Here is a 19,135-nt window from a genome sequence, read left to right as displayed (position 1 = left end):
TCCATGCTTTTGAAAGCTGCCAAATTTTATTTTTCTAAAGCATGCCTGATCAACAGCTGTAGCAGTAATAGTAGTGGTAGTAATTATAATGGTAATGGTGGTAGTAATGGTAGAGATAGTGGTAACTAACGGTGGTAGTAGTAGTAGTAATAGTAATAAGAGTGGTGGTTGTAGAAGTGGTGAGGGAGAAGTAAGTGGTGGTGGAGATGGTAGCAAAAAAGGAGGAGGTGGTGGTGGTGGATGTGGTGGTAGTGATAGAGGGGGTAGTGGTGGGGCTGTAGTAGTAGTATTAGTAGCAGTAATAAAGAAACCTCAAAATTTACACATTGCTTGGAGCAGAGCACCAACCCCCCTAAGGTTATTCTTTTACCATAATAAGGCCTTACCTACCCATCATTAATTTGTTAACTTAAAATCAATTATTAACAGAACATGGAATGGATTAATATATAATATTATTATTAATTATATTAATATATCATGTTATGCATTATGACTATTTTAGTATCATATTATCTATTATGATAGATTATTTAATGATATTTCAATAATTATTCTATAATGTATAATATAATTATTATGTATTATGCAATTATCATGTGTTATGTTATATAATATAAAAGCAAAAATTGCATTTTATATATCTATATATGTATATACATATACATATATATATATAATTAAATCATCTTGATCTGTTTTCCAGGATAGTTGTTTTTACTGTAAAAAATTGATTCCTTTCTTTTTCAGACTCAGTTTCACTTTAATGAGTTTGATAAGTCATGGAATTATAAGCTCAAATTCAAAACTTCACAGCACATTTATGAAGTCAAAGTTTTTGTCATTAGCCAGTGGAAGAGTCAACATTTGAAATCTTAACTAGTGACTAGTATTTACCAGTTGGTGAGGAGACCAATAAAAAAAAATTAACTTCCAATCTGAGCAAGAAGTTTAAATTTTTTTTTGTACTGCTTTTCACTGTGTTTTGTGAATAACCATTATCAATGCACATTGATTACAAAAGCATATTTCAAACTGTCCAGTATTGAACCAAATATTATCAACCCCTTTTTCAGATGAAAATATAAAAATTATACATTTATCATATTACTTTGGACATCCTTTCAGATATTTAATCGCAAATGATTTTATATTCAATAAAATGGGAGGAAATGTTTTATGAATTCTTGTACCTGAGTAAGTGCACAAGGTCTTGCTGGCTTCCTTTTTTTGATCTCAACACATAAATGGAAAACAAATCTTTTACTTGTTTTATTGGTTGTACTTAAACAAAATTCTTATAAATTCATGAACATTACAAGTGCATGGAATTTTCATTAATTGCAGGCAAAGTAAAACCTCCTGTTTTATACTCTGGATCTTTCGGGGGCAAAGGCCATTATTGGAATTTTCCTCAGTCCTTAGGGAATCAATTTTAAAGAATACTTTGAGGTAAGGTTTAAAGTACGCTAAGGTGACACTGTTGTGCTTCTGTAGTTGTTGAAAGGGGTTCCCAGAAAAACAACAGCAAGAAGGAGCCACTGTCTGAATTTATGCTTTTGGTTCAGGATGTTTGTAGTGTTGGGGTGGGTAGGTAATTAGTGTGCGTGTGCACGCGCACCCGCGCGCAGTAGGAAATGGCTGGTGAGCCTTTTTCCTTTTGATTTTCTCCCCCCTGTACCTGACTCTTGATAGTGTTGGGACACCTCCTCGGGGCAAGGCCAGAGGTTGTTCAGTGCGGCGCTGGGCCATCTCCTGGCTACTGGTGAAAATGGGAGAGAGTGGGTCGCACTCTAGCCTCCTTGGTCCAGGTTCCTCCATGTAGCACGGAGGCGTCAGTGCCAGACCTCACGGGAGTTTGGGTGCCAGTCCTTTAAGCGATCCATCAGAAGGCGTTGTGTGTACCGCGCGTTAGCCGCTGGGGATATAAGCACGGTAACAGAGGCAATACTTTCAATGGCGATTAGGTTTTAAGTGAGGAGACAAGGGAGGGAGGGCGGGACAGGAGCGCGCACGCATGTGTGTGCGCATGTGCAGTTGCTATCCAAAAAGAAAACCGGAAGCGTATTTGAGGAAGTTTTCCGAGGGAGAGCTCTCTCTGGTCGTTGGGAGCATTAGGAAAGGTTGGTACAATAGATGGCTGGTAGCAAGTATTTAATGAATCTTCCCGCTCCCTTCGACGGTATATTGTTTGGCCGAGAGGGAAGTTCTGATTATGTGGGGTTTTCTAGGTTTTACCATTGTTTGCGGTTTGGGGCCTTGGCGGGATTTTTGATGTGTTTCTAAGACTGGCCCACGTAAAATGTTGTTGTGTTAAGACGTTATCTGAGAACTTGCCAGGAAAAGTAAACTAAACGCGATAACAGTTGTGTTTTGCAGTTCTTTTCATCATTTGTGTTTTAATAGAGTTAGTGTGAGGGTTGGAGCGAGCCTTAGGCTTTGAATCACATTCTGGCGCGCCGTTTGATGTTCTCACAAAAAAAGTACTAGTATGCAGGAAAGGGATTTTAATGGCGCCTATGGGACAAACATGTAGAAATGTTTTGGTTTCCTCTTAAATTTGCCTCAATAATTATGCCATTTGTCTTTATGCACGTTTTTATATTTTAGAAAATATGTAAAAATGGTGGCGCAGTCACGGACAGTTACTCCCGCTCACCTCTTGGTGGCGCTAGGCATTTCCGAGTTTTCATTGCTTCCGTGTGCAGTTCTCTTTCCGTTACTGAGGTGACGGAATAGGCAGGGGCGGGACCACAGACCTCCCACGGGGAATCAGCTGTTGCTGAAGATACCATACTAAGACGGAAGAAGGGCAAAAGGCAGCAGTGGGACGTGAGAGTCGGGAACTTTTCAGGGAAGGGATAGAATTTAAAACAGAAACAACCCTTCTCCCCTCCCCTGTCATTCGACCCTGGCGAAAAAGAATAGTAAAGGCGATAAAAATCCCCTCCCCCAGTTACGTAGATACCCACAAGCATGGGAGCTTCAGAATGTCTAAAAACCTTCGTATAGATTACAAGATTATAAACGGGGAATTATCTTCATTTTTCAAGTAGCTTCAACTCAAACTACTCAGTTCGGTGTAACTCCGAGGTAAGCTTCTGTTGGCAAACGTTAAACAACTGTCTTCTAAATTACTTCCCTGTTCAGTAACGCCAAGTTATCTTTATGCGATTATCATCATTCTTGATTTCCTTTACTTTCTCAAGTAATGGAACCAAGATTAAGAGCCAGACTCAACAGTCAGTGAAAAATCAAGAAACACCCCCCAACTCCAAACTCCAAACTGCCCTATCCCCGATGGACATTAGAATTTATGAGCCAAATTAAAACCGACCAAACAAACAAAAAACTAAGCTAAACTGACCTTTGCAAAAATGTCCACATAGGAGGAACAAAATGCAAAGGTGAACCAAAAGGGCTAGCCAAGGCTGCCTTGTAAAGTCTCAGTACAGAATTATCGCATTCTATACAATTCAGAACTATGATTCAGTGCCCCATTACCCTAGATTTCTTAAACGAAATAGCCTTCCAGTAAGACACCATTAAGAGAGACTGGATTCTGCTCCTTCACTTAAGCATAACTATCTTTTCCCTGCTTTTACACCTCCTGTTTTTGCAGCTCAGAAATGACGTCCATTCCTGTATACTGCCTATGTCAGTCACCTTATGATGCAAATCACTTCATGATTGAATGTGATCTTTGTCAGCAATGGTTTCATGGCAGGTGAGAACACAAATGCAGACCCCATCCATTATAGATCTCCATGTTAGGGGTTGAGGAAGTTGAAAATACAACTTGCTTTAAAAAAAAAGGTGCACATCCCAAATCTCTTTGCACAAGCCTGCTTCCTTTAGCATAGTGTTCCCTTAAGAAAACTCCCTGGACTCTGAGCTATGGCGGCAGTACAGATAGAGCAGGGAAGAGTACTGGAACTACGTGTAAAATTCTGACTAAGAAGCTTATTGCCTGTGTCCTCCCACTACTCATTAGCACACTTTGGCCTTCTGGTTATCCAGCACATCTCCCATCCCTGTCCTTTTTTGCACCGGGCAAGTACCAAGCCTGAACCATACTTGCTTCCCACCTCTACTTCCTGGGACTTCTGGTTTATTTCAGATTTCAGCTTGTGTTGCTCTTTCTAACCAAAGCCCATCCTGATCTTCCTTCACCAGTTTGTTCCCCTGTCTCCAAACTACCTCCTCTCCCCCCATTACCAATTGAATTAATATATTACATATGAACTTACCATATTGTTGTTCTTTTTCCCAGTTGTGTTGGTGTAGAAGAGGAGAAAGCAATAGACATTGATGTCTACCACTGCCCCAAATGTGAAATCCTACACGGGCCTTCCATTAGTGAGTAAAGTCCCATTCCTATGGAAAAGCCCTTAGCAAATATTAACACTCTATAAGCACTAATTGTTGTTGATGTTAACTCTTCTGAGTCGCTGTTCTGAGAAAACTTTAGGGGAAGAAAGGGAGTAATTGAATATGCTTAGAGAAGTTAGAGGAAGGGGAGGTTTTGGATTCTGGGCCAAGGATTGAGGGGCCATTTTTTTAAATGACTTAAAAACCTGACACTACACACTTTTACTAAAGTGGAACTCAGTTTCCATAGACAAAAATTGCTCCTTGGGAAAGTGTAGAATACTTTGGAGAACACAGTCTACAAGTTTTGGGAGGAAAGAAAGCATCCATCCTTTCCTTGATAAGAAACAAGAACCTCATTGGCTACTAATCTGTAAGGACCCATCTGACTTACAACAGGCTCTGGGAAATAAGAAATAAGCAAATGATGGGTGATCACAGCATGTTAATTTGTCCATACCTGTGTCTTTATCCTCACATTGTTTTCTGCCTCAGTGAAAAAGTGCCGCAGGACCCAGGCACAGAAGCTGATTGGGAAGAAAGCAGCAGGAAAGACAGGACAGACTGGGAGCCCAGAGTTCACCCAGGAACGTCGGCAAAGGAGAGTAAATAGGTGATAGCCACATTTCTTTGACTTGAAAAAGGGAATATGTGTATGTGGGTACATAGCTGTATACATATGTGCGTTTGTGTGTAGATCTCAATTTCATGCAAATTATGTGAGGTCATCCTTGAATGATTCAGAAAGGGCACTAATGTGTGCTTGGACAGCTTTTGCTTGCCAGTGAAGTTGTACCTAGGAAACCAAGGTTTCAATTATTAGAACTCATATGGAAACTCATAACTTTATAAGATCATGTATTTAGAACTGGAAGGAAACTTAGAGAGGTCATCCATTTCTCCCTCTATTTATGGACAAAGAGACTTGCCCATAGTCATTAATTTCAGAAGTATGATTTCAACACCAAATCCTGCAAGGATGAATGTCAATAACTCTTTTTTTAAATTTTTGTTTTTAGAGTGAGAAAGACCAGAATTTACGTGTTTTATTTTATTTTTTTAAATTAATAATAACTTTTTATTGACAGAACCCATGCCAGGGTAATGTTTTACAACATTATCCCTTGCACTCACTTCTGTTCCGACTTTTCCCTTCTCTCCCTCCACCCCCTCCCCCAGATGGCAAGCAGTCCAATATATGTTGAATATGTCACAGTATATCCTAGATACAATCTATGTGTGCAGAACCAAACAGTTCTCTTGTTGCACAGGGAGAATTGGATTCAGAAGGTAAAAATAACCCGGGAAGAGAAACAAAAATGTAAACAGTTTACATTCATTTCCCAGTGTTCTTTCTTTGGGTGTAGCTGCTTCTGTCCATCGTTGATCAATTGAAACTGAGTTAGGTCTCTTTGTCAAAGAAATCCACTTCCATCACAATACATCCTCATACTGTATCGTGGTTGAGGTATGTAATGATCTCCTGGTTCTGCTCATTTCACTTAGCATCAGTTCCTGTCAGTCTCTCCAAGCCTCTCTGTATTCCTCCTGCTGGTCATTTCTTACAGAACAATAATATTCCATCACATTCATATGCCACAATTTACCCAACCATTCTCCCATTGATGGGCATCCATTCATTTTCCAGTTTCTAGCCACTACAAACAGGGCCGCCACAAACATTTTGGCACATACAGGGCCCTTTTCCTTCTTTAGTATCTCTTTGGGATATAAGCCCAGTAGTAGCACTGCTGGGTCAAAGGGCATGCACAGTTTGATAACTTTTTGGGCATAATTCCAGATTGCTCTCCAGAATGGATGGATTCGTTCACAACTCCACCAACAATGCCTCAGTGTCCCAGTTTTCCCGCAGCCCCTCCAACATTCATCATTATTTTTTCCTGTCATCTTTTAGCCAATCTGACAGGTGTGTAGTGGTATCTCAGAGTTGTCTTAATTTGCATTTCTCTGATTAATAGTGATTTGGAACACTCTTTCATATAAGTGGTAATAGTTTTAATTTCATCATCTGAAAATTGTCTGATAACTCTTTTTATTAAAAAAACAAAACAAAACAAAACACTACTGAAAATTTTTTAAAAACCAACTTGAAACTGCAGGGATATCCACCAATTGTAGAACTGGTAAACAAATCCTGGTCTATGATTGTGGTGAAATAGTCCTGTGCTGATATGATGAAATGATGAGCTGGTTGATTCTATAAAAACATGGAATGTTTAGAAAGGATTGAACATATTTAACCTATATCAGATTACTTGCTGCCATGGGGAGCATGCTCCCAGAGAGAGAGGGAGTGAGGGAGAAAAAAAATGGAGCACAAAGTCTTGTACAAATGAAGGTTGAATGCTGTCTTTATATATATTTGGAATGACACAGTACTATTGGGAAGTCGGATTTGAATTTGGTCCTTTGACCTAAAACAAAAATGTAATATCTTTTCTGTTTTAAAATCTCTTTATGCCATCATCAACTGAGTACTTATTTTGTTTCCCAGTCACATGTGAAACTTTTGAGTTCCAGATTCACTCCCTGCTTCCCTCTCTCACCCTCTCAGCAAAAAGGCTAGCAATTTGATGTCTTGTATTTGTGCAATCATGCAAAGCATGTCCATAATAGTTATGTCCTGAAAAAAAACATAGACCCCCTTCAGAAAAAACCTCCAAAAGGAAAACAGGAAAAATTAAGTTTTTTTAAAAATATGCTTTAGTCTGCGGCTAGATATCATCAGTTCCCTCTCTGGGGATGGATATCATTTTTCATCACAAGGCCTTCAGGGATGTCCTGATTAATTGTATTACTGAAAATAGCCAAGTCAAATAGCCAAGTCATTCATATTGGATCACTTTACAATATTGCTGTAATTTTGTACACAGGCCATCTTTCTTTGCACCGCTCATAGAAGTCTTTCCAGGCTTTTCTGACAGCATCCTGCTCATCAGGCTTTATACCACAATAGTATCCCCTCATAATCACATATTACAATTTTCCCCCAGCCCTCTCCCAGTTGATGGGCATCTCCTCAAATTCCCAATCTTTGCCACCAGAAAAGAGCTGCTCTAGATATTTTTGTACATATAGGTCATGTTCCCTTAAAAAAAAAAAAAAAAACTTTTGAGCTACAGACCCAGTGGTAATATTGCTGGGTCACGTTTCATAGCCCTTTGGACACACTTCCAAATTGCTCTACAAAAGGGTTGGATCAATCAGTTCATGACTTCACCAATGGTGCATTAAATTCTCATTTCCCTCCAGTTCTCCAACATTTGTCATTTTCCTCTTCTGTCCTGTTAGCTGATCTCATGGGTATCTCAGAACCGTTTTAATTTGTGTTTCTCTGCAGTCAATAGTAAGAGCATTTTTTAGATGGTGGGAGTTAGCTCTGATTACCTATCTTTTGAGCATTTCTTAGTTGAGGAATGGTTATAAACTTGACTCTGTTTCCTATGTGTTTGACAAATGAGGCTTTTATCAGAGAAACTGGCATCATTTCCCGCTCCCTCCCCACCCCCCGCCCCAGACATTTACTATTGCTAACTATATGCTGCTCCATCCCATTCTACCTCCACCTCCTTTATTCTGTTTGCTCCTTTTACCCTGTCCCTCCTCATAAGTCTTTTGCTTCTTCTTGCCCAATCATCCATCCCTTCTATCATCCCCGCTCCCCATTCTCGTCCCCTTACCCTCCTACTTTCCTGTACCTTAAGATGGATTTCTTATACTGAACTGAGTGCTATGTTACTCCCTCTGTGAACCAGTTTTAAAAAAGTAAGGTTCACACCCTTCTCACCCACCTCCCTCCTCTTCCCCTTCACTGGAAAAGCTTTTTCTTGCCCTTTTTAACGTGAGCTAATTTGTCCCATGCCCCCTCTCCCTTTTTCAAAGTGTAGTCCTCTTTTTCTTTAGCTTTATATTTTTAGATATCAAACCTTCATATTCAGCTCATAACATAAGCCCTGTCTACATATCTCTATGCCTTTCTATCATCTATCCATCATCTCTCCTATGTGTATACCCTTTCTAACTGCCTTATTGTGACAAAGTTCTGAGTTACAAGTAAGATGAACTTCCCATGCAGATGAATGTAGTGTAATCTTATTGAAGTCTCTCAAGATTTCCCTTCTATTGTTTAAATTTTTATGCTTCTCTTGTATTTGAAATTCAGAATGTTCAGCTCTGCTCTTTTTATCAAGAATGTCTCCAAGCCCCTATTTCATTGAATGTCCACCCCTCCCAAGGACTATATTCCGTTTTCCTGGGTAGGTATACTCAGTTGTGGTGGTGGCAGTCCTCGCTCCTTTGCTCCGCAGAATATCATATTCCAACCTCTCCAATTCTGTAATGTTTCAGAAGCTGCTAAATATCCTGCTGGAGCTTCTTGAATTGTTTCTTTCTGGCTGCTTACCATATTTTCTCCTTGACTTGGGAACTCTGGGATTTGGCTCTGATATTCCTGGGACTTTTCCTTGTGGGGTCTCTTTCAGGAGGTGATGGATGGAGTTTTTCCATTTCTCTTGTACCTTCTGATTCTAGAATATTAGGATAGTTTTCCTTGATTCTTTCCTGAAAGATGGTGTCCAGGCTCTTTGCTTTGATCATGGCTTCCAGGAAGTCCAGTAATTTTAAAATGTTTTCTCCCAGACCTATTTTCCCAGGTCACATTAGCTTCTATTTTTTCTTCATTCCTTTTGGCTTTGACTCATTGTTCCTTGAGGTCTGTTATTAGCTTCCATTTTCTCCATTCTAATTTGCAAGCAGTTATTGCCCTCTATAGTTATTTTTGTACCTTTTCTTCCAATGGGGTGAGTGTGTCATTGGGGTGATTCTTGTCATCACTGACTCTTTGCACCTCCTTTACGGTTTTTGGCCTGGTCTGTTTTTTTCAGTCTGTTGTTTTGTTGTTTTCTTCAGTAGACTGTGGGGTGTGTGTGTTTTCTCCTTTCCCAAACTGCTGACTCATTTTTCATGATTCTCTTGCATCCCTCTCATTTCTTTTCCCCAATTTTCCCTCTGCCACACTTCAGTACTTTCATGATTTCCACAATCCCTTTTGAGCTCTCTGTGGTCTGAGGTCAATTTGTATTTTGGGGGGGAAATGTTGAATGAAGGAACTTTGACTATTGTTTTTTTGACTTTTTCTGAGTGTGTGTGCTTTGATTTTCCCTGTCACCATAGTAACTTTGTAGGGACAGACTCTTTTTCTGTTCTTTGCTTGTTTCCCCGCCTAATACTTGGCTTTTAACCCTTTGTAAAAGCAAGGTTCTGCTTCCATGGAGGAGGGTGCATTTGGGCTTCTGGGATCGTGTGTAGCTGTTTACAGAGGTCCTCCTATGGAACCTATTAAGTTTTCAGAAGAACTCTTTCCTGCCCTGGGACTGTGACCCAAGTCCCCACCCCAACTGGGGCTGCAAGCTCTTGTGTGCTATAGGACTCCTCCTCAGCCTGGCAGTGTGGCCCAGGACCACAACCTAGCTGTGAGGAGGGGCCAAGCCACAGAGTCCTGCACCTGTGTAATCTCCTGCTGGCCAGTGGTCTGGCCCCTTATCATCTGTGGCCTGACAGCTCCTGAAGGAGCTGTTGCTCCCAAACCTGCTGCTGAAGGGCCAGCTTTGTTCTGGCCTGGCCTGCGCCGGGCTTACTAGCTAGGTGACTTAACCCCACTTGTCTCACCAAAACCTAAATCCCAAGCAGACAAAAAATCCCAACTATTGCCGGTCAGAGATAGTTTTGTCGCATTCAAAACAAAGACACTTCCATGGTTACTCTTGATCCCTTTCACAGAAGACAATCACAACTGGCAAATCCCAAGCAAGTCCCATTTATCCCAGAAGAGAAGACAGGAATTGGGCTTAAACCCATGTATTACATAATACACAATATAATACCACAATATTTCACATATAAAACAATATCACAATATTATGTACATATACATAGAGAAAAAAACCTAAGCAGTTAAGAACATTTATGTTTCTAAACATTTTCATTAACAAAGAAACAAAAAAAAATCAGTTAATCAATCCAATCCAACAAAAAAAAATCAATTGAAAACTCTTGAAAACCCCAACTTGGAAACCTCCAACCAAATCACAGAGTAGATTTTGTGAAGTTTAAAGGTGTAAGAAAATTGAAAACAAAAATATTACTGACTTGATAAAATAGAAAATAGTTTTTAAATGTCAGCTGTAACAGAGAAAAAGCTAATCTGGTTTTTAAAAAAACACAGAGGAAAAACATATCAAAAAATGAAAAAAAAAGAGCAGTATTTAAAATAATTGCAAGGGAATTAAGCAAATTATGAGAAGCGTTTTTGCTCTGTTCTATGGTTTTAAAAACACATACACACACACACACACACACGCACGCACACACACACAACACCGTTATGACTTAAAGGAAAAAGATGGATGTTCATAAAAAAACCCAACGGAATATCCAAATTAAAAGTATTTAAACAATCCAATCTTGGTAAAAGAAATTGAGTTCCTGTGGAAACAAAAAACTCTAGGGCTGGGGTGGAATTACAAGTTAAGTCTGTCATGCACTCAAAGAATTATTCATTCCAATGCTACATAAACTGTTATGATCAGAAAATAAGGCACATTGTCAAACTCCAGATATAATGTAAAACTCTTCTGGATAGCTGTATGGGGCAGGGAGACAAAGGAAAAAAAAATACACATCAATATCTCTTAACGATCACTGATGCCCAAAATCTAAATATTGTTTATACAGGTAAACTATAGTGATCCATGATGATTACAAATACCTTTAGTATCAGAAATAATGGAAATCATGAGATTACAGTAATAGGTACGAGTAGGAGGAGACTTTTGACAAAATCCATTTTGTACTAAAAACTCTAGGACTCAAAGTGATACATAGATCATTTCTTAGTATAGGAAGGAGAGTATCTCTAAATCAAAGGCAAATGCTGTGTGTGATAAATGTTAGAGCCCTTTCAAAAAGTTTAGAGCAAAGTAACAATGTGTACTATCGCCATTACTATTAACACACTAGAAATGCTAGCACATCACAACAAAACTGAAAAAAGAAAATTGTGGGATTAAATATATGCCAAGAAAAAAGGAAACTTGTAATCTTTGCAGATACCTTGATGAGATGGTTAAAGGATCCTAGAGAGTCAACTGAAAATAAATGGAAGTCATGAATAATTTAGCAGAGTTAGGAAGATATATGCCAATTCCCACAAATCACACATTGCTATGCATAACCAACAACAGCCAGCAGAGAGAAGTAGAGAGAAAAAAATCCAAACAAAATAACTACAGAAGCTCTGCATAGTTTGGGACTTTGAATCAACGAAATGCTTGGGCAATAAACATAACACTGTTTGGAGGCATAAAAAGAGACCTAAACAAGTGGAGAAATGTTAATTGCTTATGGGTGGGGAGGGTCAATATAATAAAAATGACTCCTTAAATTAATTTGAATTCAGCACTGTATCAGGGAAGCATCCAGAAGAGTATTTCGTAAAGTAAGTAAACATTTCACTTGGAGTAACAAAACATCAGAGGTACAGATGAAGGAGGGAAGAGGTTTATTGAACAAGCAGTAATCATTCATATGATTTGATAAAGGTTAAAACAAAGAGAAGACAAATGGGAGAGAAAGAGAGAAAGGGAAGGAGGGAGAGAGAGACAGAGTTAGGAATTAAGGAGGGGGCGAGAGGGAGGGAAGTGCAGAAAGTAGAGAGAGAGGAAGGAATGAGGAAAATGGGGAGAGAGAGAGAGAGAGAGAGAGAGAGAGAGAGAGAGAGGAAAGGAGGGAGAGAGAGATGGGGGCAGAGACAGAGAATGAGAAATAAAGAGTGAGAAAGAGAGACAGGAACAGGGAGAGAGGGGGATTAAAGGAGAGAGAAAGGGAAAGAGAGGGAGAGAGAGAGAGGAAGGGAGAGAGAGAGGGAGAGCAAGAGCAGGAAAGAGAGAGAGGAAAGGAGGGAGAGAAAGAGAAGGAAGCAGGGAAACAGAAGGAGAGAGAGATACAGGGACAGAAAGAAAGAGAGGAACAGAAGAACAGAAGGAGGAAGGAAAGGAGGGAGCGGGATGGAGGAAAAGAAAGAGGCACAAAGTGAGAGAGAAGGACAGAGGGAGGGAGGGAGGAAGGAAGGGAGAGAGAGAGAGAGAGACAGAGAGAGAGAGGGAGACAGAGAGAGAGACAGAGAGAAAGAGAGATTGTTCAGTAGAACAACATAGAGAAGGAAGCAAACAAAACTAGAAGTATTATTCCCAAGTTCCAAATGGATATGTAATCTAGGTATTTAAAAGAAAAGTATCACATCACAAACAAATGACAAAAATCAGGAATAAAGGAGAGATGGATAGGAAAAGAGCTCATGACTAAAAACATGAGAGAGAAAATCACAGAAGATAAAATGGCCAGTTTTGATTATGTAAAATTAGAGGATTTACACAAATAATTCTAATGTAATAAAAATTGAAGGGTAAAGAGGTAATACAATCTTAGTAAATTATGTAGAGCATTGGAAGAAGGAATTCCTGAGTTTAAGTGTGACCTGGAAAACTTGTTGTGAGTCAGGAAAGTCATTAAACCTTCATCTACCTCAGTTTCCTCATCTCCAAAATAAGAATACCAATGGCGCTCCCATTTTGGAGTTGTTGTGAGGTCAAAATGAGACAATATCTGTCGAGGGCGTTGCAAAACTTAAAATGCTACATAAATCCCATCTATGGTGATTCAAATGGATTCAAATTTAGAAGATCCGCAGTTCCTTTCCCTTTTTGGTTTGGGATGTCTTTGGGATATAGACCCAGCAGTGGTATTGCTGGATCAAAGGATATGCATAGCTTTTATAGCCCTTTAGGCAGAGTTCCAAAAATAGCTGTCCAGAATAGTTGGGTCAGTTCCCAACTCCACCTGTTGGTTATGCACTAATGTCCCAGTTTTTCCACAGCCTCATCAACATCCAACATTTTCCTTTTTGGTCTTATAAGCCAATGTGATTAGGTGTGAGGTAGTATCTCAGAGTTTTAAAATTTAACTTTAAATTTTAAACTCCACTAATCTGTAGTGATTTAGAATGGTTTTCATAGGACACTATAGCTTTGATTTCTTTATCTGAAAATCCATATCCTTTGACCTGTTCATATCCTTTGACCATTTGTCACCTGGGGAATAATGTGTATTTTTGTAAATTAGACTCAGTTCTGTATACAGTTGAGAAATGAGGCCTTTATCAGAAGCACATGTTGCAATTCCCTCTCCCCCACCCTCTCTTTTATTTTCCTTATAATTTTGGTGGCATTGGTTTTGTTGTGCAAAAACATTGTAATTTTATGTAATCCAAATGGCCTCTTTTACATTTTGTAATGCTTTGCATCTCTTTTTTTTTTTGGTGCTGAATGCCTCCCTTATTCATAAATCTTAAACTATTTCATGCTCTCTTAACTTGCTGATGGTATTTTACTCTTTACATGTACATCAGTTCCCCATTTTAACCTATACTTTGTTTCTGCCATACTGCTTTCCAGTTTTCTCAGCAGTTTTTGTCAAATAATGAGTTTTGGTTCCAAAAGCTTGACAAGGACCTTTGGATTTATCATATACTGGATTACGTTGATCATGTACTGCAATGTAATTTGTACCCAATCTATTCTACTGACCCACTGCTCTATTTCTTAACCACTCCCACATTATTTTGGCAATTACTGCTTTTTAGTACAATTTGAAATCTGGTATGGAATTCATAGGATGACAGATTTATAAAAGGAGGGACACAAAAGGGCAAAGAATTAGATCTTCTTTTAGGGTTTCAGAAACTAAGAGTCAGAGAGAGCTGGTGACATGCCCAGGGTCCCAGAGCTAAATAAGTGTTTCCAGTGGGAGTTGAACCTAGATCGCCCTGATTTTTATATCCAATAATATTCAATTTCTTACTACATGTTACCTCTTGCACAGCAAATAATCTCTGTGCTGCACAAAACCTTGCAAAATTGGAGACAAAAGCATGTTTTTAATGGTGCTAATAACCTAACCACAAATAAACAGACAAGGAAAACTACAGCAGAATCACTGGTGAATATTGATGTAATGATATTACATAAAATATTAGAAAAGGAGACTTAGTAATTTGTTACTGACCATTTTCCTTGTGACCAGATTGAATTATTGTGGTGAACATAAGGTAGATTCCAAAATCTTACCATTTATGTAGAACAAAATAACAAAAATGAAATATTTTAGTGAAAAATTGCAAAAATTGCTTACTTATATTTAGAGTACAGAAGAAATAGGAATCAAAGGCCTTTCTTTAAAGAATGAAGAATTAAATTTTGTTGTAGTAGAAAAGAAGAAAATGCCTCCCCTCATCTTCCCTTGCTTCCCCCAGTAAAATTAGAAGTGATGCAAGAAGGTCCTGTCTGTTTGGTAGAGTTTGAGAATTTATTTTAAGTAAAGAAATAAGAACAATAATATAGTTTACTTGGAGAACCCTAGATCGCAAGCAAAAACAATAGATGTACCTAAAGAGTGTTTGCAGAGTAGCACCCTATAAAATAAATGAATAAAAACATATATTTCTGTATATATTCCTCTTTCAAAGCACCAAGAAGGTGAGTGATCTTCCCAGACCTAGGAACTCCAAGGCCAAAAAGAGGGTACAAACCAAGACCAAAAAAGCCCCCAACCCCCAGCCTAAGCAAAAGATCAACAAGGAGCTTGACGCTGGCTCTAAGGAAGAGCTAAAGGTTGAAGAAACTCTGCAGAAGAAGACCCGGAGAAGCAAGAAAATGTTACCACGTATGTCTTCCTCTCCTTCTCCTTTTTTCATATGTCTCCTGGTTCTCTCAGGCTCTAGCCATAACTGGAGGGGTTCACATAGGACCTTTAGACTAAGGACTAGTGCCTTTGCCTAGAAGAAGATAAATTTGCTGAATTTCCAAGACAACCAGACCCTGCTGGTTTTTTCCCTTCCCTGGGTAGGTTGCATCCCACTTTCAGAGCATTAATAGTAGTCCCTGAGGTAGGTCTACTGTATTCAGATTTGCTGAGGCTTAAGTGAGAAAATATGTGCCAAACATTTGGCAAACTTTAAAAGGAAAAAAAAAAAGAAAGTCACATGTCTCCTTGTTAATGTTTGTCCAGGCCTGTGATTTCTTATGAGGAAGAGGAAATTCCCTCTACCAATGCAGATTTACACCTTGGAAACTTAGAGGCTAAGAGGGTTGCAGAGAAGTTAGGGTTAGGGTTGGGCAGGACTTTAAACCCAGTATCCGGCAGGACACAAACCCAGGTCTTCTAGTGGCTCTGAAGCTGGCTGGATACTTTTCTATGATACTGAACTGTTTATTTGATCATCGTCATGATCATCATCCTTTTAGAATTTCACCAGAAGTTGCTTCCAGCCAGTCCTTGTTCTGACCCAAACAGAATCCAGGAACCAGGAGAGGTGGAATTTGAAACTGAGGTAAGGGAAAGGAAAAACACCCACTAGGTACCAGCTGCTGTGTGAAGCAAGTTTGTTGTTGTTGTTGTTGTTGTTTTTTACTAATATTATCTTGTTTGAGTAGGGCTCCGTTACTCCTGACTTCAGAGCCATGTCATTGTTTACTTGCCATGAGACTAGTAAGGCTAAGAGTCAGGTTAAGCGAAGGTGAGGATAATCTGTTACTTGTCTTTACTTGTTAAAGAAAATAACCTAAATGAGAAAACCTACATTAAGTACTTTGCAGCCTTTAAATGAATATACAAATGTCAGATTTTATTGATTTTTGTCTAAACCTAAGATTGCTTCTGAGAAAACTCATCAGAGTTGGCCCTCAGTTTCTAAATCTTGGGTACTATCATTCCGTGGTACATCCTATGTATGGTCCTGACCACATGAGAAGCAGGTGTGATCCTCATCAGTCTAGTTAAAAAGCTCAACCTACAAACAGTTTTGAATAGCTACCATTCCCGAGGACTGATCAAGCTACCTACCTAGGTCAGACAGATGACAAACTCGGGCTGTAGAAAGAGACATATCTTTAGACGTGACCCGTGCAAAAATTTGTTTTGCCCAGTTTTGTTTGTCACTCCATTTTTCCCCCCTACTTTTGTTTTCCAGGGATGGGGGAACCAGATAAATTGGAGAACAAACAAACAAACCCCTCTTTAACTGGAAACTGTTAAATGGCCTTACATATAAATATTTAAATGCTAAGGGGAAAAAAGCTGATTCTGTATTCAGCATTCATTTTCACAGTTTACAAACAGAAATAAATATCCCTTGGCCCAAGCACTGCTTTTACATTCAGAGGGCTTGGGTGTCAATTCTTGTTTTACCTGTATTTTTTATGTGAATTTGGGAAAGAGATTTAACCATTTCTATGTAAAATGAGGTTGGGGGTGACCACTTAAGGGGTCTTTCAGATCCTACCCTTTATGATTCTAAGTGTCTACTATGTGCAAGGTAGATCCTGGCCCCAAGAAGAGAAGTGGTACAGGACCAACTTTCACAGGGGGGTCGGGAGAGGGGGAGGAAGAGGAAGTATAACTTTATTGAGAAAATAAGAAAGTTTTGTGGTTTAAAGACAGGTAGGAGCAGTGCCAAAGAAGAGATCTGTTTCAAGGGGGAGGAGAAAATTTAGATGAAGCTAGAGCCGGTTTCAGATAAGTTTCATCTGGAAAGAAGGGGCTTCCACAGACAGAGATGGAAAAGATTAAATACACTGTGGAAATAGAGAATCGATTAGGGTTGGAGACAGAACAGCAGGATCAGGAGCAACACATAGTTTTCCGGTTTGACTGGAATGGAGACTTGGAAGGTACCAGTGGCTAACTGGTACCTTTAACTATTAGTCCAATTAGTTTTTAAAGGTTTTCAGATCTTTAAAATGTACACTGAACTTTTGCATGGCACGAATAGTTAGAACATTTTTCCTTTCATCAGTGTACATTTTGCTTTGTTACCTCTCTCACCTGTTGTTGCTAGGGTCAAGCAAAATTAGTCCAATTGTTTCCCATGACACTTCTTGAGAAACTTAAAGATAACAGTTGTATGTACTCTGTCTCTTTACACACAGTTTCCATGAACCATCTCCAACCTACGTATCCTCAGTTCCTCCAAACAGTCTTCATAAAGTCCTTGAATACCTTCCCCATAGTGCTTTTCTTTGGACATACATCAGTTTGTGAAAGGCCCTTGAGGAAGCACAATCAGTGAATTTACTCTCTCTCTCTCTCTCTCTCCCCCCTAGGAAAATTATACAGCAGAAAAGAAAGTAGAGGAAAGAGTGGAAGGTGAGGCAGAATCCCCTGTTGGAGCTAGAGGGATTTTTTATCTACTAAAAGCTAGCAAACTGCTTGAAGAACCTGACTGTGTAGGTCACAAGTGAGTACCTACCTCTGCTTTTCACTTCTCTGTAAGTTGGGAGAACGGGACCGAGGATGGTGAGGATTGTGAAGTTAGTGAAGCCTGTTGTCCGGGTCTTGTCTTGTGACAAATCACTTGTCTTCTCAATAGGGGCTCAGGTCTCTTTTCAAAACTATAAATTGCAGAACACATACAATTTGGTACTAGTTCCCAGCTTCTTCACTGGGATTAGAGCTATCAGTGAAACTGCAGGTCTGGTCCCTGCCCCCCGGTCCCACCCCCCAATAAAAATTCTGTTCCTGTCCAGCCAAGAATCAGTAAGTATTTCCCTGAGGTTCAGAATAGGGGTTATTTTGGTCTTAGGTATTATTTTCCATTGTCAGGGACCTTAGCAATTTTGTTTGTGTATATAGTGTACCAGTCACTAAGATTACACAAGTAATAAGGTGAAATCTAAATCGATCCTGACTGGACTTTAAGATTCAGCATTCATGTGAACTGAGAAGGGAAATGTGGCCAGGAGAAATTATTTTATTGGCTTGCTGAAGTGTAGGCCCTTGATTTATATTGGAGAAGGACTGGAGAAACGTGAGTATGGTGGGCAGCAGTAGATGAGTTGCCCATCCTACTCTGCCATCCAACCCTTGCTACAAGATAGATATACTCTTGAGGAAAAGTGAGTAACACTGTATTCACTGGTCTTTTAAAAAATTCTTTGATGGCCAAGCAAAAACAGCTGCTTATTAAGTACCTGCTATGGATCAATCACTGTTCAAAGAATAAAAAAGCAAACGATAAAGTAAAATGAAAGAGTTCCTGTTCTGAAAGAGGCTTATATTCTGTCCGCTGAAGACAACGTATGTGGGTTGAAATTTAGTAGATAAGATTTGGGATCTCACTACATTCTTGTAAGTTACCCAAACTCAGGCTGCCATTGTAATTAATGTTAACCTCCCAAACATTATAGTGAACTAGCAGGATATTGCAGATTTATCTTCATAAAGGAAATTTCATTATTTAGCTCTGGTAATTAGCCTAATTCACCAGGTACTAATTCTTTAATGAAGCACAAAAAAATCCTTTCCTGGAGTCCTAAAACAAACTTTTCTATATGTAAGTAAATATATATTTTAACATGGAACTGAATTGAATTGAATTAAGTGAAATGGAATTAAATTTAAAGTGAATGAAAACATACAATGTTTTTTAACAAATGGAATCAATCCTAAATGTGACATATATCATTATTTGCAACATTCTGGTTATGACCAGAATCACAACTGAAATTACCCTCAAGCGACCCTGAAATTTATAGTGTAATAGTAGTTGATCCTAGTTCATTTGTTGGGAAACTCATTCTTACCTATTCATTGCACATGTGAATGCAAACTTCGTAAGAATCTTAAGTTCTGT

At 39.1% G+C, this 19,135-nt stretch overlaps 1 protein-coding gene across 1 annotated transcript in view; it reads left to right on the top strand.

Moving 5' to 3' along the window:
• The first annotated feature begins 3,626 nt into the window (after window positions 1–3,626).
• The window catches only part of LOC116420319 (histone lysine demethylase PHF8-like), a 32,271-nt gene continuing 16,762 nt past the window's right edge, over window positions 3,627–19,135 (top strand). The window contains exons 1-6 of the mRNA XM_031944820.1: window positions 3,627–3,727; window positions 4,274–4,359; window positions 4,867–4,984; window positions 14,972–15,168; window positions 15,750–15,835; window positions 17,607–17,740. Of these exons, the coding sequence (XP_031800680.1) occupies window positions 3,630–3,727; window positions 4,274–4,359; window positions 4,867–4,984; window positions 14,972–15,168; window positions 15,750–15,835; window positions 17,607–17,740 (719 nt within the window). The 5' untranslated portion in view covers window positions 3,627–3,629. The remainder of the gene's footprint in view (window positions 3,728–4,273; window positions 4,360–4,866; window positions 4,985–14,971; window positions 15,169–15,749; window positions 15,836–17,606; window positions 17,741–19,135) is intronic.

The sequence above is a fragment of the Sarcophilus harrisii genome, chromosome X (assembly GCF_902635505.1).
Source record: "Sarcophilus harrisii chromosome X, mSarHar1.11, whole genome shotgun sequence".
NCBI lineage: Eukaryota > Metazoa > Chordata > Mammalia > Dasyuromorphia > Dasyuridae > Sarcophilus > Sarcophilus harrisii.
Note: the sequence above shows the minus strand (reverse complement) of the source record. Positions and strands in the feature narration are given on the sequence as shown.